The sequence below is a fragment of the Megalobrama amblycephala genome, linkage group LG4 (assembly GCF_018812025.1).
Source record: "Megalobrama amblycephala isolate DHTTF-2021 linkage group LG4, ASM1881202v1, whole genome shotgun sequence".
NCBI classification, from domain to species: domain Eukaryota; kingdom Metazoa; phylum Chordata; class Actinopteri; order Cypriniformes; family Xenocyprididae; genus Megalobrama; species Megalobrama amblycephala.
The window spans coordinates 29,034,703-29,058,983 of NC_063047.1; the positions used below are offsets into that span (position 1 = coordinate 29,034,703).

The following is a 24,281-nucleotide window of genomic DNA, read 5'->3' on the forward strand; positions in this document are numbered from 1 at the left end:
AACTTTTATGAGTATTTATCACTTTCTTTTTCTTTCAAGTTCACAGAACTGATACATTTTAAGTAAACTGATTCATTGTTTTGAGTTTTATGAACTAATTTCTTTTAATTTAGACAAACTTAAGTTTAACAGAAACTGGGCTGGGATTTCTATTTCCCAGAATGCTTTGCTCATGGCACTCGAAAGGTAAATATATATATATATATATATATATATATATATATATATATATATATATATATACTTTTTGCAAGATTAATGTTAAGTGGGAGATTAGTGATTAATGTTTCATTATGCTAATTTAGAAGAGTTTCTGTTAATGTGGGTTTTTGGAGAGTTACCATCATGGTGACAAGTGGTGTATGCGGCTTGGTTTGAGAGAAGAAGCCAGTCTGGCAGAAGCTAGATATTTTACTTCATAACTTGTCAAATATGTTTTTTTTTTTTTTACACAAATGCATCGCTTCACTTCAGAAGGCATTTATTAACCCCTCAGAGCTGTGTGGAATATGTTTATGATGGATGGATGTGAATGGAGAATATACAGGTGCTGGTCATATAATTAGAATATCATCAAAAAGTTGATTTATTTCACTAATTCCAAATTGAAACTTGTATATTATATTCATTCATTACACACATACTGATATATTTCAAATGTTTATTTCTTATAATTTTGATGATTATAACTGACAACTGAGGAAAATCCCAAATTCAGTATCTCAGAAAATTAGAATATTACTTAAGACCAATACAAAGAAAGGGTTTTTAGAAATCTCGGCCAACTGAAAAGTATGAACATGAAAAGTATGAGCATGTACAGCACTCGATACTTAGTTGGGGCTCCTTTTGCCTGAATTACTGCAGCAATGCGGCGTGGCATGGAGTCGATCAGTCTGTGGCACTGCTCAGGTGTTATGAGAGCCCAGGTTGCTCTGATAGTGGCCTTCAGCTCTTCTGCATTGTTGGGTCTGGCATATCGCATCTTCCTCTTCACAATACCCCATAGATTTTTAAGGTCAGGCGAGTTTGCTGGCCAATTAAGAACAGGGATACCATGGTCCTTAAACCAGGTACTGGTAACTTTGGCACTGTGTGCAGGTGCCAAGTCTTGTTGGAAAATGAAATCTGCATATCTCCATAAAGTTGGTCAGCAGCAGGAAGCATGAAGTGCTCTAAAATTTCCTGGTATACGGCTGCGTTGACCTTGGACCTCAGGAAACACAGTGGACCAACGCCAGCAGATGACATGGCACCCCAAACCATCACTGACTGTGGAAACTTTACATTGGACCTCTAACAACGTGGATTGTGTGCCTCTCCTCTCTTCCTTCAGACTCTGGGACCCTGATTTCCAAAGGAAATGCAAAATTTACTTTCATCAGAGAACATAACTTTGGACCACTCAGCAGCAGTCCAGTCCTTTTTGTCTTTAGCCCAGACGAGACACTTCTGACGCTGTCTGTTGTTCAAGAGTGGCTTGACACAAGGAATGCGACAGCTGAAACCCATGTCTTGCATACGTCTGTGCGTAGTGGTTCTTGAAGCACTGACTCCAGCTGCAGTCCACTCTTTGTGAATCTCCTCCACATTTTTGAATGGGTTTTGTTTCACAATCCTCTCCAGGGTGCGGTTATCCCTATTGCTTGTACACTTTTTCCTACCACATCTTTTCCTTTCCTTCGCCCCTCTATTAATGTGCTTGGACACAGAGCTCTGTGAACAGCCAGCCTCTTTTGCAATGACCTTTTGTGTCTTGCCCTCCTTGTGCAAGGTGTCAATGGTCGTCTTTTGGACAACTGTCAAGTCAGCAGTCTTCCCCCTGATTGTGTAGCCTACAGAACTAGACTGAGAGACCATTTAAAGGCCTTTGCAGGTGTTTTGAGTTAATTAGCTGATTAGAGTGTGGCACCAGGTGTCTTCAATATTGAACCTTTTCACAATATTCTAATTTTCTGAGATACTGAATTTGGGATTTTCCTTAGTTGTCAGTTACAATCATCAAAATTAAAATAAATAAACATTTGAATGATATCAGTCTGTGTGTAATTAATGAATATAATATACAAGTTTCACTTTTTGAATGGAATTATTGAAATAAATCAACTTTTTGATGATATTCTAATTATATGACCAGCACCTGTATGTGAATATATCTCAGACTGTGTTCATCAGAAAGAAGAAAGTCATATACACCTAGGATGGCTTGAGGGTGAGTAAAGCTTGGGCTAATTTTCATTTTAAAGTGAACTAATCCTTTAAGGTTTCATGTACACATCTTAAGTGTAGAGGTGATCGAGAATTTTCAGCTGTGGCCTCTGATCTTCTGTTTTCTGTGTGTTCTTCAACCTCTCTGCAGATGTTTAAATCACACCTTAAGACCTATTTGTCTTTACAGGCGTTTGATGTGTAGTTTTATAGTTATTCATTCATGTATTTTAATTAATTGCTATTTTTTACCATGTTAATTTTCATTTTTTGTGTTTTAAATGATTTTCTTGAACAGCACTTTGGTATGCTTTATAAATGATTGATTGATTGATTGATTGCTGTATATGATTTAAATGTAAAATATTTATAGATTGCATTGTTATTTTAGTATTATTTATATACTATACAAATAATAATGCTTATAAAAATGCTTTTATTTTTATATTTTCAGGTTTTATTAATTTATGTCATTTATTACTTTATGTGATTTTTATTTGTCATTTTTAGGTTTAATTTTAACAATTATAATACTTTTAATATTTATTCCCACTTTTTTGTGCTATTCATTTTAGTGCCTCAACTTGAAAAATGGCCAGACCTTAAAATATGCTTTATTTATTTTCTGCTTCTTATTCCTCCAGTCTGGTGAACATGAAACACGGCACAAGCTGCTCTGCAGGAGGATAACAAAATAGATTTTATTTCACAGGAGTTAGAGGTTATCCATTTTATATGCTTTTAATATGTTTTTTAGAGTATTTTATTTAAATACAATACAAATAAATAATTTATGTATTTCAAAGCAGTCCAAAAGTTTTTAGAAGATACAAATACATCCCCATATACATCGCCACTATCTTTCTCTGTGCGACGCATGCAGCCTTAGAGCCGCTCCTATAAGATGTTCATGTCCATTAGAAATAAATGTAAGACGTTCTTATATTGAAAAGAGCTTGAAGGAAACTCTTGCACACATAATCCACAATTATAGATCACTTGAATAATGCACAATGGAAATGAAAGCCTTTTGAGATTGTTTACCACTGAATATCAGCTGGCATGAGCATAAAGTTGAGTGCCTTGAACCAAAGAGTAATGAAGGAGCAAGCAAACACAGAACTGCAGCCGCTACAAAGAGTCGCGTGTGGACAAAGTCTTTATCTTCGGTCTCTCTCTCCATCCCGTCAGCATTAAACAACAAAAGTCACACCATTATGGGTAAGAAGTGTGTAGCTGTGTTCTTCCTGCGGGTTTTTCTCCCACGCAGAGGCCTTCCGTGAGCGCTCAGACCTACAAACATCTGTCGTTTCTTGTTCTTCCACTCCGCGGATGCGTACGTGTTGTATCCGTTCTCCTCGATGCGCTCCTTCAGACGGCAGTTTATACCATAGACTCTCTGAAATGCATGAAACAAAGAGTTTACTACATTTCCTGCCAGGAAAACCAGGTCATACCTGTCATGCTGGTTTTGAAACATGTTGGTTCAACATGGTCTGGTCTACCAGCTCTAACTAGACCTAAAAGACTCATCTAGACCGCTTTGACCAGAATAACCATTTAAATCTCAGATTTACAATCTAGAATCACTAATCGCTTTATCACATCTGGTTAGGGCACAATGTTAAAGGATTAGTTCACTAACTTCACTTCAGAATTAAAATTTCCCGATAATTTACTCACCCTCATTTCATTCCAAGATGTTCATGTCTTTCTTTCTTCAGTCGAAAAGAAATTACGTTTTCTGAGGAAAACATTCCAGGATTTTTCTCCATATAGTGGACTTCACTGGGGTTCAACAGGTTGAAGGTCCAAATGTCAGTTTCAGTGCAGCTTCAAAGAGATCTACATGATCCCAGACGAGGAATAAGAGTCTTATCTAGTGAAATGATTGGTCATTTTCTAAAAACCACAATTTAACCACAAATGCTGGTCTTGCACTAGCTCTGCGATGCGCCACACATTACGTAATTACATTGGAAAGGTCACGAGTGAGATAGGTAGAAGTACCGAGCAAGTGTTTATAAAGCAAACATGCAACAATTAAGTCAAACGCCGTATACAAAAAAAGGTAAAACAACAATGTCCGATGATTTTGAAGTTGGAGGAGAAAATGAGATGGATTTTTTCGCCCTACCGTGGTACTTCCGCCTACATCACGCATGACCTTTCCAACATGATTACGTAATGCGTGCCGCATCCCAGAGCAGTGCAAGACCAGCATTTGTGGTTAAAAAGTATATAATTTGTATTTTTTTTAAGAAAATGACCAATTGTTTTGCTAGATAACATCCTTATTCCTCGTCTGGGATCATGTAGAGCTCTTTGAAGCTGCACTGAAACTGACATTTGGACCTTCATCCCGTTGATCCCCAGTGAAGTCCACTATATAGAGAAAAATCCTGGAATGTTTTCCTCAAAAACCTTAATTTCTTTTCGACTGAAGAAAGAAAGACGTAAACATCTTGGATGACATGGGGATGAGTAAATTATTAGGATATTTTAATTCTGAACTAATCCTTTAAAGGTGATGTGTATATTGTATTGAATACTAAAATAATTGAGCTATTTGTACATTTTTTGGATGTGCACTAAGAATCGCAACCAGTCTAACACAGCAACACTGACTCAACCAATGGCGTGAGTTTGGGGCGGGGCTACGTGTTTGTTTGACCAATGACAGACAGTGCTGCAAGAATTACACACATCACCTTTTCGCAGGAAGTATAGCCTAAAACAGGGGTTTTCAAACTTGGACCCCCAGATATGAAGATTTCTTTGTAGAACCCCTAAAATATAAGCTATATATTTTTTACTTTATACACTTTATATATATATTTTTTATTTTACAACAGCACCCCCTTGTGGCCCCCTAAAAATACCCATAACCCCAGTTTTAAAAACCCCTGGACTAAAATACACGAGTAGGTGGACTTTTGGTGCAGGACACTCACCGCTCCGTACAGTTCTCCCCTCTTACTGATAGCCAGGTAAAGGTTACTGCTGAGACCTCTGACGGCAACGATCCCAACATCCACTGACGTGATCTCCAAAATACCTGAAATACACAACACATTAACAATTAATGGAAAAATAATGAGGCTTTCATTTGAAACAGAGCAAAGCCTGCTTAAATTAGTTTTTATATATTACTATTTAGGTTTAATTTGAACAATTTGAACACTTTTAATTTCAGTTTTAGTTCAGTGTTAGCTTGAAACCACCCTATAATCGAGGTGGTGGATTTTGCATGAGCAAACACTCCTCACATTTTCTTCAGCAATTGTAAAAACATTTACACTTTTCCCGTTCCTCAATAAGGAATAACATTTTTGGGGAACAAAACAAACAATGTGTGCATTTCTGTGAAGAGGTCAGAGGTGAAATTGCAGTTTTGTTTGACCTTTGCTCACTTGCAGGTTTTAATTCAGTTCTCAATGCAACACACACACACACACTCTCTCTCTCTCTCTCTCTCTCTCACATGGGAGCATGTGACGCCTGGTTATCAGACTCTGATAACCCCAGTGGCTGCGGGTGTGAACCCTGGGGCTGGAGTTGCGGGGGGTTTGCTGCGGCTGGCCTTTGATCAGCGCCAAAGTGTCGAAAGATGCTTCTATCATGACAGCTAAGGTTGCTGCTCAAAACAGTTCTGCTGCTCCCCTAGGAAGAGGAAGACTGGATGTGCACAGGATAAATGCTTCCTCGGTACAGATACCCACGGATCTGTTATTACTAAAACACTCCTGTTCACTGTGGACACTTTACAGTCTGTGTGGCATTGGGTTATGTTAAATGTGTTGGTGTTATTTTATATGTGATACTGTATATCAGTGAGCACATCATCACTATCTGTCAATATTTGTGTTTTTCTTAATTATCGGTATCAGTTTGATAATGGAGGCAGATCATCAGCCCAGAGGAAAATCAACTGTGTCTCAATTGTTTCTTCTGCTTTTTTATTTCTTTAAATGAGAAAGACATTTGATGAGAGGAGGTTTGTTTATATAATAAGTATATGAAAGTATATTAATAAAATTATACTATTAAACAAATATTGCATAATTATTATTAAATAATATTGAATTAATGATTACTGATTATGAAGATCAAATAAATCCTGAATAAAATATAAATGACAGATAAAATGAATATTTAATATTATAAATGTGTATATATACATAGAGTACATTATACATTATATACACATATTAACAAACGTTTATGTTAGATACGACTAATCACGATTAATCGACTTGACAGCACTACGTATATATATATATATATATATATAAAAGTTTGTAACAAAAGTTTGTAAATGTGTACATGTGTGTATATTTGTATATACACATGCATTGCATCTAACAAAATTTTGTAAATATGTAATATGTCTATATGTGTATGTGTATATATATATATATATATATATGTATGACAGTGTTTAAATGAAAATTATACACTTCAATAATATAATTTTTCTTTTATATAATATAATATAATATAATATCATATAATGTCATTGTCAAACTTAATGATAATTGGTTGGCCAAATTTTCTCTAATTATATGTCAGAATTTCTCCATTTGTTGTCCCTTTCTCATGTTTATGACAAACAATTTAGATATTAAAGAGAACTCATTGTGATTATTTTTCCTCAATTCAAATCTCTTTTTTTAATTTTAAGTTTCAAAAGTACTAAGCAGTTATCCGTTTTCAACTGTACTTGTCTAATTTCACTTGTGTATTTCACTTGTTTCACACGTAAAATTCAAAAACCTTTGTGTGTTTAAGACAATTTTTTTTTTAAATTGGCAATCAAATGGCTTTCGGTCATATCACAAAAAATTCAGACAAAATTTGCATGTGCAAATGTGTCCGCAGGTAGCGTCAGTGTGTGCACTCATCTATCCGTGTACGTGTGTGTTTGTGCGTGTGTGTGTGTGAGCGCGTGTGAAGTGGCTCCATTGGGATCTCGGGTTGCAGGTATCAAGTGAGACGGTAAAACTATCTGAGTGCTCTGTGTCCTCTCAGCGCTGGGATGAAAGCATGAAAGGAAGGAACAACACAGACAGGATGACAGTGAGACGGATTAGAGAAGCTTCAATGATCAGTGATCAAAGATGAGAGCGACACCAGGCTGAAGCCTACTGCAAAAAGCTGAATGAAGTGCTCTCTCTCACACACACACACACACACACACACACACACACACACACACACACACACAGACTCGAACTACAAATGTTCATGTGAAATTAAGTGAAATTAACTTTTCATGTGAAAAGTTCATGTGAAATTAAGCATGCATGTCAGCCTGCCATATGTTTGTACCGCACACACACACACACACACACACACACACACACACACACACACACACACACACACCAGAATCACACAGGTAAATCCCAGGTAAAGATACCCTAGTCAAAAATCGACTGAAACAATTTTATTTAAAGGCTGATGCTTAAATGCATGCAAGAAAACGCTATAAACTGTGGCTACATATTAAGTCCTTTACAAGACTACTTTTTATGGATGATTTTGAGCAGATAACAAAAGAAAAGCAGCCAATACATGTCCATCATACCAGGGTTATTATAGTTACTAAAACCATCTGAAATAAAATTAAAATTAACACTAACAACTAACAAACTAACAAAATGGCAAAAACAAACAACAAAATTGATAAAACTTTAACCAAATTTAAAGTGAAAACAGGAAACAAAAATAAAATCTACTTCAAACAATTAATAAAAACTATAATAGTATCTAAAATTTAATAAAACAGCAAAAATAATAAATGATATTTGGTATTTGTTAATTGTTTTAACCCAGCAAATTGGTTGTTTAACCCAATGAATGGATTGTTTTAACCCAACGAATGGATTGTTTAACCCAGCGAATGGATTGTTTAACCCAACGAATGGATTGTTTTAACCCAACGAATGGATTGTTTTAACCCAGTGAATGGATTGTTTTAAACCAGCCAATGGATTGTTTAACCCAGTGAATGGATTGTTTTAACCCAGTGAATGGATTGTTTTAACCCAGTGAATGGATTGTTTTAACCCAGTGAATGGATTGTTTTAACCCAGTGAATGGATTGTTTAACCCAGTGAATGGATTGTTTTAACCCAGTGAATGGATTGTTTTAACCCAGTGAATGGATTGTTTTAACCCAGTGAATGGATTGTTTTAACCCAGTGAATGGATTGTTTAACCCAGTGAATGGATTGTTTTAACCCAGTGAATGGATTGTTTTAACCCAGTGAATGGATTGTTTAACCCAGTGAATGGATTGTTTAACCCAGTGAATGGATTGTTTTAACCCAGTGAATGGATTGTTTTAACCCAGTGAATGGATTGTTTAACCCAGTGAATGGATTGTTTAACCCAGTGAATGGATTGTTTTAACCCAGTGAATGGATTGTTTAACCCAGTGAATGGATTGTTTAACCCAGTGAATGGATTGTTTTAACCCAGCGAATGGATTGTTTAACCCAACGAATGGATTGTTTAACCCAACGAATGGATTGTTTAACCCAACGAATGGATTGTTTAACCCAACGAATGGATTGTTTTAACCCAGTGAATGGATTGTTTAACCCAGCGAATGGATTGTTTAACCCAGCGAATGGATTGTTTTAACCCAGCGAATGGATTGTTTAACCCAACGAATGGATTGTTTAACCCAACGAATGGATTGTTTTAACCCAGTGAATGGATTGTTTAACCCAGTGAATGGATTGTTTTAACCCAGTGAATGGATTGTTTAACCCAGTGAATGGATTGTTTTAACCCAGTGAATGGATTGTTTAACCCAGTGAATGGATTGTTTAACCCAGCGAATGGATTGTTTTAACCCAGCGAATGGATTTTTTAACCCAGCGAATGGATTGTTTAACCCAACGAATGGATTGTTTTAACCCAACGAATGGATTGTTTTAACCCAGTGAATGGATTGTTTTAAACCAGCGAATGGATTGTTTAACCCAGTGAATGGATTGTTTTAAACCAGCGAATGGATTGTTTTAACCCAGCGAATGGATTGTTTAACCCAACGAATGGATTGTTTAACCCAACGAATGGATTGTTTAACCCAACGAATGGATTGTTTTAACCCAACGAATGGATTGCTTTAACCCAGCGAATGGATTGTTTTAATCCAACGAATGGATTGGTTTAACCCAACGAATGGATTGGTTTAACCCAACGAATGGATTGTTTAACCCAGTGAATGGATTGTTTAACCCAGTGAATGGATTGTTTAACCCAGTGAATGGATTGTTTAACCCAACGAATGAATTGTTTTAACCCAGTGAATGGATTGTTTAACCCAGTGAATGGATTGTTTTAAACCAGCGAATGGATTGTTTAACCCAACGAATGGATTGTTTTAACCCAGCGAATGGATTGTTTAACCCAACGAATGGATTGTTTTAACCCAACGAATGGATTGTTTAACCCAACGAATGGATTGTTTAACCCAACGAATGGATTGGTTTAACCCAGCGAATGGATTGTTTAACCCAACGAATGGATTGTTTTAACCCAACGAATGGATTGTTTAACCCAACGAATGGATTGTTTTAACCCAACGAATGGATTGGTTTAACCCAGCGAATGGATTGTTTTAACCCAACGAATGGATTGGTTTAACCCAACGAATGGATTGGTTTAACCCAACGAATGGATTGTTTAACCCAACGAATGAATTGTTTTAACCCAGTGAATGGATTGTTTAACCCAACGAATGGATTGTTTTAACCCAGTGAATGGATTGTTTAACCCAGTGAATGGATTGTTTAACCCAGTGAATGGATTGGTTTAACCCAGTGAATGGATTGTTTTAACCCAACGAATGGATTGTTTTAACCCAGTGAATGGATTGTTTAACCCAGTGAATGGATTGTTTAACCCAGTGAATGGATTGTTTTAACCCAGCGAATGGATTGTTTTAACCCAGCGAATGGATTGTTTAACCCAACGAATGGATTGTTTAACCCAACGAATGGATTGTTTTAACCCAACGAATGGATTGTTTAACCCAACAAATGGATTGTTTTAACCCAACGAATGGATTGTTTAACAATGAATGGATTGTTTAACCCAACGAATGGATTGTTTTAACCCAGTGAATGGATTGTTTAACCCAACAAATGGATTGTTTTAACCCAACGAATGGATTGTTTAACAATGAATGGATTGTTTAACAATGAATGGATTGTTTAACCCAACGAATGGATTGTTTTAACCCAGTGAATGGATTGTTTAACCCAGTGAATGGATTGTTTTAACCCAACGAATGGATTGTTTAACCCAACGAATGGATTGTTTTAACCCAACGAATGGATTGTTTTAACCCAACGAATGGACTGTTTAACCCAACGAATGGATTGTTTAACCCAGTGAATGGATTGTTTTAACCCAACGAATGGATTGTTTAACCCAACGAATGGATTGTTTTAACCCAGCGAATGGATTGTTTAACCCAACAAATGGATTGTTTAACCCAACGAATGGATTGTTTTAACCCAACGAATGGACTGTTTTAACCCAGTGAATGGATTGTTTTAAACCAACGAATGGATTGTTTTAACCCAATGAATGGATTGTTTAACAATGAATGGATTGTTTAACCCAACGAATGGACTGTTTAACCCAACGAATGTATTGTTTAACCCAGTGAATGGATTGTTTTAACCCAACGAATGGATTGTTTAACCCAACGAATGGATTGTTTTAACCCAGCGAATGGATTGTTTAACCCAACGAATGGATTGTTTAACCCAACGAATGGATCGTTTTAACCCAACGAATGGACTGTTTTAACCCAGCGAATGGATTGTTTTAAACCAACGAATGGATTGTTTTAACCCAACGAATGGATTGTTTTAACCCAGTGAATGGGTTAAATGTTTGCCCAACCTGCTGGATAGTTTTATTTAAAACAACTATTGTTTAAAAAATTGCTGTATTGCTTGTTTAAAATGAACAAAGTATGTTGAAAATTAACATTTATTAAGTTTAATAAATAATACTTAATACGTTTATTAAACATTTATTAAATTGCTTATTAATAAATGTTCACCCTTTGATTATTATTGTTGTCTCTAGTAATTATGTGTCTAATTTTTACTATTACACTATTTTGGGTTCATTTTAAGCCAGTCAAATAGTCATTTTTAAACAATAGTTTAGTTAAATAAAACTACCCAGCATGTTGGGCAAACATTTAACCCAACCACTGGGTTTGTCCATTTTTAACTTGGGGTGTTTTTGACCCAGCATTTTAGAGTGTATAAGTTAAAGAAGCATCCCAAGATGCACCTCTGATGAATGTCCAGAGCTGGTCTCTAGACAAAGAAGAACAGTTTCTGCATGTTTTGGTCACTATATATTTCCCATACCTCCATTTGTGTTATTTCACAGTTTTGATGACTTTACTATTTCACAGTTTTGATGATTTTTACTGAAATGACAAAAAACAGCACTAATTTCTACAAAGAGCCTCGCTTTGAAGTTCCATGTCAGTGAGGCCACACTTAACTAACCACAAAGAGAACTGGGAGAACAAGCCAAGCCATTACAGTAAATGTGTTTGTAATCCCACCTCCATTTAAAGCATACAAGCCAAACACCTGCGAGAGCGACCGAAACGGAGAAAAACCTCAGCAGATGTCGAGCAGCGCACCAGGAGGTCAAGTTTAAACTGAGCCTTATTTGCACGGTTTTTCTTTGTGCGCAGTTGTTTTCCCGAGCGTGTCATGCTCTGTTGCATGTTACTAAACGTTGCGTCTTTGGCTTGCAGTTGTTTGCGCAGACGTGCATTTTCCACAGCGCTCTGCCAAAACTGGCCGTGCTTTTTGCGCTGGCATGATGATGTCTGGTGCCTAAAAAAGCTAAATAAACAGTCGTATTTTTTGAGATTACAAAACAGCATTGCACCAGTCATTGCATCATGCCTATTTGTCAGTGATATCAAGGTGCTTGCGTTGATTTTATTGTGTTGGTGGAGTTGTGAAGCATCTGTGGCACACATGGCAGCGATCTCACACCGTACTGGTGGTCTCCTGTACGTCCGGCTCATGCCTGAAGCGTCCTGACTGCTTCCTGCGACAACTACAAAGAGGATGTTTGAAGACATGATAGTAGACTATGGTTTAGACGCAACAAATAAACCATTCTGTCATCGCTGATATTTAGTCTTTCCTTGCATATAAATGAATACACAAATGGGCTAAATAAGTACTTCAAAGAAAGCCAGTATGTACATGTTAAAAATATATGATTTACCATAGTATATGTTGAAAAGAAATGGTATTTCTATGCTACTCCAATGCATTTCAAAAAAATATCATGCTAGAATACTGTAAAAAGTGATTTTTCAAAGTTGTAAATAAGATAACTGAAGTTTCTTTTACAAGACAAAACTATTTCAGTCTTTCTACTTCAAAATTTCATATTTAATTCAATTTGTCACTTAACAGAGTGCTGCAGGGATGACGTGAAAACCCGGAAGACTAATTCGCCACTGGTTCCTTTCGCGATTTTACTATGGGGTTTTATAATTGTTTTTTTTAATGGTAGCTTTTATTTTCTAAAATAAAAAAGTGACTTTTTTCTCAGAATTGCACAATTCTGACTTTATATCTCGCCATTTGTAACCAGTAATTGCGAGTTTATATTATGCAACTGTGAGAAAAAAGTTAAAATTGTGAGATAAAAAGTCGCAATTAGCTTTTTTATTTTTTATTCAGTGGTGGAAACAAGCTTCCATAGTTTTTCGATTTATGTGTAAAATAAAGCCTGTGGTAAACACAAATTGGCTATACTTTGACGTTTTGTTCTACAATGTAAATTACACCATAGCGAAAATGTGAATTTTTAAGCAGTTATGTTCATTTTTGAAAACGTACATTTTTAATAAGTTACTAGATAAGACAGTTTGGGGTGTGAGTGTGTGCAGTGTAAAGTGTACACACAGTCAAACACACAGTCCTGCAAAGTATACTTCACTCAACTCGTACGCATACATAGGCGTTCGACGAACGCGCAGTTTTGAGCAATCTCTCGCCACGAGTTACAACCCATATAAACATCTTTCTTGCTAGAGTTGTACAAATGAGGGTACTTTCTAACCTCTTCACACAATTTCTCATTTGTATAGGCCTCCACTGACGCTGTAGCTTGCATGTGTTCGTCTGTTCTGTTTATGCATTTTTTCTTTGACTACCTTGTGAATCGACGCCTCCAGGGCACGGTTGCCACCTTGTGGATAAACAAATTACTGTAAAAAAATTAAATGTGCATGTGCGACCTCCAAGTACACGCAGTTACAAAAATCCGGCGGTGCGCGTACAGTACATGCATACTCTTCTAAAGACGAAATTCACGTCACTCGCACTATACGCTGACCCTCGTGTAAAAGTGAAATATACTTTGGGCTTCAGAGCAAAACGTCAAAGCATCGCCAAGTTATGTTTACCACAGGCTTTATTTTACTCGTAAACTGAAAACCCCCACTATAAAACCCCATTGGAAAATAGTCATACCTGCACCACTCTATTAATTACGAAAAGTTTCTCTCAAATGTTCTTCCAGTAACGTTGATAGAACGTTTGTTGAAAGTTATCTGGTCATTAACAATATTATCAAAACATTAGCACAATAATGTTATTTATACATCATTTATGGAATGTTTTTCTGAAACATTTTAGTTGGATGTTAGTCTAATGTTTTGATAACATTACTACTACACTCACACTTACTACACTACAGACTTTTTTAGATGGTTCAGAGAACATTCAAAATATTGATGGTCCCCTTTAGACATTCTGTCGGCTGTAAGTAACGAAACACCAATGCATGCCAACTGACTCTCATTAGAGTATTAGTAGACTGTCTGCTTAATATCTGCTAACACTTTATTTTGATGCTTCTCAACGGACTATAACCCAGCAAGCAATTTTGCGTTTAAAAATAGCTGTCCAAACACAGCCCTGACGTCTATGGCTAAAACAAGGCAAAATTTGGGCTGTCAGTGAAAATTTAATAGGTTTCTAACCCAAGAATCATGTCAAAGAAATGAAACAAACACCTTATAATCACTGTTGAATTTGCTTACATAATGGAATATCATACATCTCGCAAGTTCAAGGTTATTTTGGCTAGAATTGGGCTACTCATATCTGGACTATATCTGAGTTGACCGAGATGGTGAAATGATAGCTATTGCTTTCTGGAAAGTAACTTTGCAAGTACATGTCAACTTATTCTACTAACCCTCACCCCTTATTCTACTAAACCTAACCATATTACAGTCTACTAATACTTAACTAATACTCTAATGAGAGTTAGTTGACATGTAGGTGCAATGTTACTTATATAGTCAATAAGATGTCTAAAGGGGACCATCAAAATAAAGTGTAACTATGTTTTTATAACACTTATATTTTGAACATTTAGAAATAGTGCTTTCATAATTTCTTAATGGGAATGTTAGCAAAATGTTCTTGGAACAAATTTTTGTTCGAGCCTAATTTTTTACCCGAGTGACATAATCCGATACACAATTATTCAGTAAACATCACTGTCTGTTTGTTTTGCTAATTGGTCTTTTTAGAGTGGTTTAGTTAGAATGAGCCCTTATTAGCATCAAACACAGTTCCAGTCAGACAGAGAGCAGACTTCTGCTTTATCAAACAGGATCAGGATACACGTGGGACAGCTTTACACTGGAATCCCCATAAAAGCTCATAAATCTGTTGGAGTCTCTCACAAGGACAGACCAGACGCTGAGTTAAACACCCCCACTGTGCTATAATCATTAGTCAGATTCAATTCCCCAAGACTTTTACATACAATTCAATTTGCCATACTCAATGTAGGACACCAGCAAAGTTGTCGTTTTCACATTTCGGGCCTTTTCATTATACTGTTAAAGGTTTGGGGTCGGTTGTTAATGTTATTTTAATGAAAGAAGTCTCTTCTGCTCACCCAGGTTGCATTAATTTGATAAAAAAAAAACAGTAAAATCAGTAATATTCTGAAATATTATTATAATTTAAAAGAACTGTTTTCTATTTGAATATATTTTCAAATATATTAATAAATAATTTATTCATGTGATGCAAAGCTGAATTTTCAGCATCATTACTCCAGTCTTCAGTGCTCAAGAAACGTTTCCTATTATTATCAATGTTGAAAACTGCTTAATATTTTTGTGGAAACTGTGACACTTTTTTTTTTCAGAATTCTTTGATGAATAGAACGCTTAAAAGAACAGCATCTATTTGAAATAGAAATATTTTGTCTTTACTGTCACTTTTGAACAATTTATCGAGTCCTTGCTGAATAAAAGTATGCATTTCTTTTGAAAAATCATACTGATCACAAACGTTTGAACTTTGGTGTACATAAAGCATGTTTTTTTTTACACTACTGCAATGATATTAGACTTTTGTAGTGATATTTCTTTTAGCATTACATTAAACTAATGACCTGCATCTAACATTATCCAAATTGTACAGTTTTGACATGAGCTGTTGAAGTTCTGCATCATTTTTGAATGATGTCACACCCCTCACAGACCCATTGTTTCTGTTTTTCCCATCTAACAGATGTCTTTTCAAACGTGTGACATCATTCAGAAGCACCTCAAAGGGCAATGTTTCCCAAATCATGTCTTGCCTAAGGACAGCATCACTACTGCAGTATCCATTTCCACGAACACTGGATCTGTGCTATAAAGACTAGTGTAATTTCACCCGCTGAGGATTATTCTTTTGTCAGAGCCCATTGCTGAATGTGAAAGACGCTCACCTTTGATGTGTCGCTGGTGATATTCACATCACGCCATTCATGAAACTCTGCCTGCAGACGAACAGTAGCCGCTCTGTTTCTCAATCGGATGTATTCGTAATGTTGCAAATCACACTCAGGATGTGATGCACTACATGTGTGTTCAAAATATGTCACAATGAAAAATGCTGTCATTCGATTTTTTAAAAATTAACTAATAATCGCACATTTTTCTGTAATTAATCGCGATTAATCGCACATAACATTAAAGTTTTTAATATATTTTTATATTGTAATACTTTCACATTGGATCTCCAAATTAATAAACAACATAAACACAGTGTATTTTAAAGGTGCCCTAGAATTAAAAATTGAATTTACTTTGGCATAGTTGAATAACAAGAGTTCAGTACATGGAAAAGACATACATTGAGTTTCAAACTCCATTGTTTCCTCTTTCTTATATAAATCTCATTTGTTTAAAAGACCTCCGAAGAACAGGCGAATCTCAACATAACTCCAACTGTTACGTAACAGTCGGGATCATTAATATGTACGCCCCCAATATTTGCATATGCCAGCCCATGTTCAAGCCATTAGACAAGGGCAGAACGTCTGGATGTGCACAGCAGAATCATCAGACTAGGTAAGCAAGCAAGAACAATAGCGGAAAATGGCAGATAGAGCAATAATAACTGACATGATCCATGCTATCATGATATTTTTAGTGATATTTATAAATTGTCTTTCTAAATGTTTCGTTAGCATGTTGCTAATGTACTGTTAAATGTGGTTAAAGTTACCATCGTTTCTTACTGTATTCACGGAGACAAGAGCTGTCACTATTTTCATTTTTTAAACACTTGCAGTCTGTATAATTCATAAACAACTTCGTTCTTTATAAATCTCTCCAACAGTGTAGCATTAGCCGTTAGCCACGGAGCACAGCCTCAAACTCGTTCAGAATCAAATGTAAAACATCCAAATAAATACTATACTCACATGATCTGACGCATGCATGCAGCAAGCATGACGGACATCTTGTAAAGATCCATTTGAGGGTTATATTAGCTATGTAAACTTTGTTTATGCACTGTATAACTTATAGTCGAGAGCTCGGGAGGGCGGGGAGCACGAGAATTTAAAGGGGCCGCAGCCTGAATCGGTGCATATAGTTAATGATGCCCCAAAATAGGCAGTTAAAAAAATTAATTAAAAAAAATCTATGGGGTATTTTGATCTGAAACTTCACAGACACATTCAGGGGACACCTTAGACTTATATTACATCTTTTGAAAAGACGTTCTACAGCACCTTTAAATATTTGTTTAATGGCATCTTTTTAAGCAATATGAATTAAGGCCAGTGTCTCTTTTAAAAAAAAATTCTTCTCAGTTTTAGCCATTAATTAGACTTTATTCATTCAACTTTACAGTATAATTGAAAGCTATCAATTTTAACATTTAATAGGCTTTAGTATAGATTAATCATTATTAAAGCGACAAAAGTCATTCAGTCAAGAGCAGTGAGTGACTTTCTGTTTGTTCTTTGATTAACATTAATGACAGACATCACAGCAGCAGGTTTATTAGGCTGCTGTCACTTTAAGACCTGCCACCCACGATGCGGATCTGACAACTATTTTCTCACAACTCTTTACTTTCATTGAACTCATTTAAGACTGTACTTACGAGCATACTAAACAAAGGGGCATTTTGACATCATTTTGTGTGTTTTTGTCCGTTCAAGTAGCTATATAGATTGAAAATGCTTTGGTCAAAATTGTTACACTTTATAGAGAAAATCACCAATGAAATATCTTCAATATCTCAATTGTTTTTCATATAGACAGAATTTAGAGGTTAAAGTGAGGTTGGGGTCAATAAGATTTTTTGTTTTGAAAGAAATAAATAGTTTCATTTACCAAAGATGCATTAAATTGATCAAAAGTGACAGTAAAGACATAATGTTACAAAAGATTTATATTTCAATTAAATGCTGTTACTTTGAACTTTCTATTCATCGAAGAACTTTCTATTCATTATGGTTTCTGCAGAAATATTAAGCAGCACAACTGTTTTCAACACTGATAGTAATAAGAAATGTTTTGAAATTAAATGAATGATTTCTGAAGGATCATGTGACACTGAAGGCTGGAGTAATGATGCTGAAAATTTAGCTTTGCATCACAGGAATAAACTACTTTTTAAAATATATTATATTATATATTAAAAACTGTTGTTTTAAATTGTAATAATATTTCTAGTGCTGTCAAATCAATTAATCGCGATTAATCGCATCTAACATAAAAGTTTGTGAGTATATATAAATATATATATATATATATATATATATATATATATATATATATATATATATATATATATATATATATGCACACACAAATCTATTATATATTCACAAACTTTTATGCCAGAAGCGATTAATTGCGATTAATTTATTTGACAGCGCTAAATATTTCACAATATTACTGTTTTTACTGTATTTTTGATCAAATAAATGCAGCCTTGAGCACGAGTCTTCTTTAAAAACATTAAAAAATATTACCAAACCCAAACGTTTGAAAACTATACTGTACAATGAAGTTTCCTGCTTCTCAAATAGTTCACCCTTGTGTGTCAAAAGTGACGCAAACTGTTTTTCTGATCAGATTTGCTCAAGATACTGAACCTGCAATCAAAAGTCAGAGATCTCAATATGAATTCAAATTCAGCTGAGAGCAAATGATCTGAGCTGCTCCACATTTATTGTACAACTCTGCTTACTCTGTGTCAACAATTGTTTCATTTGTGTCTATTTTTACTTCTAGGATAAACATCTGAGATGAAGTCGATATCTTCGAGCAGTAACACTTTCCTCTGGGATTACATGTTGATCACTGTCACATTTGTTTTGCTCGTTCTCACCATCAAGAAATTTTAACCAAATGTGACGTTTCAGCCTCTCATGAGGCTCTTTAGGTCTAGTTAAAATTGAGAGCAGTTAAGTGAGAACATGTGTATTACTGCTGCTGTTCCCGATACATGTACACACATACACACACACATACAGAGAGAGAGAGAGAGACGCACACATATTCTTGTACATCTATCTTTGTGAGGACATTCACTGACATAATGCAAGCTCCTTACCCTAACCCTATCCATAGCTTAAAATTAAAATCAGAGGGAAATGACAGGTGAATAACACTGATATAGAAGCACCTAACCCTGGTTGTAAGCCAAAACTTGACAGAAACTGTAAACTTGTCCCTCAAATCTGATTGGTTGTTTGGAATGTTCCACAAAGATGGTGATCCAGGAACATGTTGTACTTGGTGAAATCATGTTGACCCACAACTAAGTGCCAAACCCAGACCCTTACCCTAAACCTAGCTTTAATAGGGATGCATGATATATCGGCCACCATATCGGTATCGGCTGATATATGTTCATTTTTAATATTATCGTTATCGACCCAATAAGAAAATTTGGCCAATACATTAAAGCCAATAAATAATGGATTATATCTTTCAGCTGAGACACTTCAGATGCGCACTGTTCACCATTATTGAAATATGACTGAAATCACTTCTGTCATACAAGTCTGTCATATAAGCTACATAAAATTATAATGAGAACATTATAATCGTGGTGCTTGGGACATGGATTTTAATGGTGAAACTTTTGTCTTTGTAATCAGGTGCTCAAAAATTATATAAAATTTGGATTTAGATTTATCGTCCAATATATCAGTTATCATATCGGTACATACATGTTTTTATGGAAGAGGATTAGGGCCAAGCAATAATAAAAAAACAAAACCATCTTGAGATTAAAGTTGTTAAATTTCAAGAAAAAACTTAAAATTTTAAAATTTCGAGAAAAAAGTCGAGATAAAATGTTGAGAATAAACTCATTAAATTATGAGAAAAAAGTCGTTAAATTACGATTTTTTTCTCGTAATTTAATGACTTTATTCTCATAATTTAATGACTTTATTCTCAACATTTTATCTCGACTTTTTTCTCGAAATTTACCGACATTTTTCTCATAATTTAACGAATTTGTTCTCGTAATTTAACAACTTTTTTTCTCGTCATTTAATGACTTTATTCTCAACATTTTATCTCAACTTTTTTCTCGAAATTTAACAAGTTTTTTCTCGAAATGTAACAACTTTAATCTTGAGATTGTTTTATTTTTTTATTATTGCTTGACCCTAATCCTCTTCCGTATGTTTTAGTTTAACACTAAAATGCTTTTTTTTCTAAGGCATATTTGCTTACGCATGCAAAACGTGCTTGACAGTGCATTGGTAGGATGTTACGAGTGGTTTATAGGTGGTTGTAATTTTGTGGTTGCTAGGGTGTTTTGTGTCTGTTGTTTTATCACAGATGAGGCTATCAGAAGGAAACTGACACGTGCACACACACACACACACACAGATCTGACAGACATTTCCTCTCAACGCCTGATCACCTCTGAGGGCTTGATTACATGTTGACACAGTCAGATGTCACAGTGATGTCTGACGCTACACAAACACACATTGCCCCCTAACAGGGACAACTCAAGCACCCGGTACATTTCCATGCTGATCTCCAATGACCTAACATTACATGACAATCAGAGTGTGCACTTTCTTAAATGTTTAAAAAAGTTTTCAAAGTATTTTTTTTACTGAAGAAGCTAAGGAGGTTCAGATCAAACTTTTATTTCTCAGAGGTTGCTCCTTTATAGCTCAAGAGACTTTCCAATATGTTTCATTTAAAGGGGTCCTTGATTAATGATTTCAGTTTTTTAACTTTAGTTAGTGTGTAATGTTGCTGTTTGATCATAAACAACATCTGCAAAGTTACGATGCTCAAAGTTCAATGCAAAGGGAGATATTTTATTTTACAGAAATCGCTTTTTAAGGACTACAACAAACGGCTGGTAGGGACTACAACATGCTTCTTCCCGGGTTGGTGACATCACAAACCCTCAAATTTACATAAACCCCGCCCCCGAGAACACGCAACAAAGGGGGTGAGGCCATGTTGGGCTGCTTTAGAGAAGAGGAAGAGTTGTTGTAGTAGAGTGTTGTTGCCATGCTGTCATTTTACGCCAGACTGCTTCACAAACGAGGGTCAATTCAACGCTGGATTTGCACAAAAGATTAACATGACGGCACATGCTAGTCGATGAGTTGAATCAACTCCACGGCTACTGCATAAATTTATCCACTAACCATTCAGAAACGTCCAGATTCATTCTAAAAGTTGTAACTTCTTCCTGAGTCTCTCCATCAGTGTCGACTCCGGTTTGAACAATGTAAGGCTGAACACCGTTACTGACAATCCTCATTTTGGCTGCATGAGATTCTCCAGCTTTGTTGTTATTGAGCTGTTAAAGCTCCGCCCTCTACTGGAAAGGGGGCTGGGAGCAGCAGCTCATTTGCATTTAAAGGGACACACACAAAAATGACGTGTTTTTGCTCACACCCAAATGGGGGCAAATTTGACAAGCTATAATAAATGATCTGTGGGGTATGAGCTGAAACTTCACAGACCAGAGACTTATACAGTATTACATCTTGTGAAATAATAGGAGGATAGAGCTGTAAAATGAATGTGGAGCAGCTCATGAAGGAATTTAATAAGAAATCTTAAAGATCTCTGACTGTTGATTGCAGTCTTTGGTATCTCGGACACTTTGAGACGTTGTTGAGATCTCTTCTGAAACTCAAGAGGAGACACGTGTGAGATTACTGTCAGGAGAACAATCTGAGAAGCAGCAGACATCTCACTGCTTTATATAGGAGAAAGAACTGAGACATTAAAAAGAAAGTTTGATTATAAAAGCACCAGACACAAACAATCAAACAAAAAAAGCTTGGCCTTGAAAAGGAAGGGATGTCAGTGTGAGACACCAGACAAACACAAACACACACACGCAGAGGAAACAGGAAGACCCTTATCTGCACATGGGCTCCATATGAGCAATGGCTAATTAACTTGTTCTGTGTAAAACACCGAAAACACATTGTGCATTTCACTGATGGGCTCATAATACATGAAAACAAACCAAACGCTATCTAATAACAGATACTTGACTCCGTTAGAGATATGTAGCCATTGAAAGCACAAGCGTAACCCTTGATCATGTTATAAAGGATGTGTTTCCTTTGCTGCGTCAGGGGAAACATTTACAGCAATATGTGGGTTAATTGCTCTCAGATTTCTGGGTGTCAGCAGGACACAATTATGCATTTAAAAGGATATTACAGCCAATAGCACCATTCCTTAACGGCCCATTAATTTTGTTTGTTTTATTAGAACAGCTAATTTCATTTATGGGGTTTAAATATTAGTATTATTATTCTTGTGTGGTTCATTAAGACAGAACAGCCTCCAGCCTGAATTCACATCAGGTGTTTTGCTTAGAAATCATTTAAAGTCTACTGACATAATTTTCTAACAATTTCATTGAGTCATTAACAAATACAGGAGAATATAATGATAAAACATTCAAATAGAAATAATAACTTTTGATTCCTATGTGAATGCACATGAGGCAATCTAAAAATGATCAAATTTAATGATAAAAGTATTTATAATGTGTTATAATATTCCTAAATTGATTATAAAACAATTAATTTCATGTCACATTCAATATTTTTACCCAATGACTCAATCAATTTAGGAATATAATAACACATTATAAATACGTTTATCGTTAAATTAGGTCATTTTTATCTCATGTGCATATATATTATTGCTGTCAAATCGATTAATCGTGTATGTGTGTGTAAATATATATATATATATATATATATATATATATATATATATATATATAAACTTATATGTTAGATGCATTATTCACAATTAATCGATTTGAAAGCACTACCTACTTACCTACCTATATATATATATATATATATATATATATATATATATATATATATATATATATATGTGTGTGTGTGTGTGTGTGTATATATATATATATATATATAGATACACAATTAAAAGAGCACTAAAGTACTTTCAAACCATTAGAAACCTCGTTAAACTTTAGATATTTTCATATATTCTAGTACATCCACTACTGATCTAATGTTAGGCAATAAATGTATTTATTCTAAATGGGTTTAAATCTAATTATATCAAATTAATATAATTCTTATTATTATTATTCACAACAGAGTTGTTGTTGTTGGACATATAACTTCCATAATATTATAGTATAGATGATTAGTACCGGTAAGTGTAGCCTACATTCAAACAATTTAAATGTACATTTTAATCAGAGTAAATAAAACTATAAACTATGCCTTTAAACATGATTAATAGCTATATTTTCAGACAGATTAGTTGATGCACACATGATAATGTTCACGGAGACGCGCGAAATTAAACTTCACATCACGATATTGTTTTTTGTCATTATTACCGACGTGATTCTGAATAAACTGAACGTATTATGAGGTAACTCACTGTAGGGATCGTCTTTTCTCTTGGTGCCGTTGACTCTGCCGTCTTTCCCGATCCTAAGGAAGAACTTTTGGAAGGAGAAGAGTTTCCGCTGGCGCACGTCTCCCTGGAGGTGCACGTAGCTGCGCACATGCCGGCCGGAGGTGGAGGTCGAGGCGGATGAGGAGTTGTCGACCCTGAGCGCCCGCTGCACGGGACATGCGCTGCCACAGGTGACGGAGGCGGCGAGAAGATAGACGACACACACCGACCAGCATACAGACACACTGTTACTCACTGTCCATATCCTCATGGTACTCCTCATGGAACATGCTGCTCAGTGAATGTGCATGGATGCCTCTCGCTCCAGAGAACTCCACATAAGACCAGTGAAGAAAGCATGAAGTTGTGGAATTAGGCTGAGGAGCAAGTCTGTGAATCTTCTGATGGTGAGATAGAGCGCTTTATTAATCCCATTTGGGAACCATTATCATGACAACACTTATTCCTTCTGCGTTTCCAGGGAATGCACGTCAAAACGACCCTGTTCCTGGCATCCTGTCTCCTGATGTGATCTCCTACCTCCAGGATGGTCACAGAAATGCTGCTGTCTCTTTCTCTTGGTTCCTCACCCCTCCCTCCTCCTGTCTGTCATTCTACGTCCCTGCCTCCATTCTCACACTCGTGAGGGGCAGCGTTTGCCCCTCCTCGCTGTGAATTCCCTAGGTGCGGGGTTTGTCTGATAGGGCTTTTGTGAATGGCTGTTATCTGGAGCTCTTTGATAGTGGACTAGGAAAAGAGCACAGAC

At 35.8% G+C, this 24,281-nt stretch overlaps 1 protein-coding gene across 1 annotated transcript; it reads right to left on the bottom strand.

Annotated features, from left to right (window-relative positions):
• Positions 1-2,933: 2,933 nt before the first annotated feature.
• On the bottom strand, positions 2,934-23,798 carry fgf10b (fibroblast growth factor 10b). Its single transcript, XM_048188724.1, has 3 exons — positions 23,498-23,798; positions 5,163-5,266; positions 2,934-3,607 (listed from the first exon to the last, which is right to left on the bottom strand). The coding sequence occupies exons 1-3, from the start codon at positions 23,796-23,798 to the stop codon at positions 3,416-3,418; spliced, it is 597 nt and encodes a 198-aa protein (XP_048044681.1). The 3' UTR covers positions 2,934-3,415.
• Between the last annotated feature and the right edge of the window lie 483 nt (positions 23,799-24,281).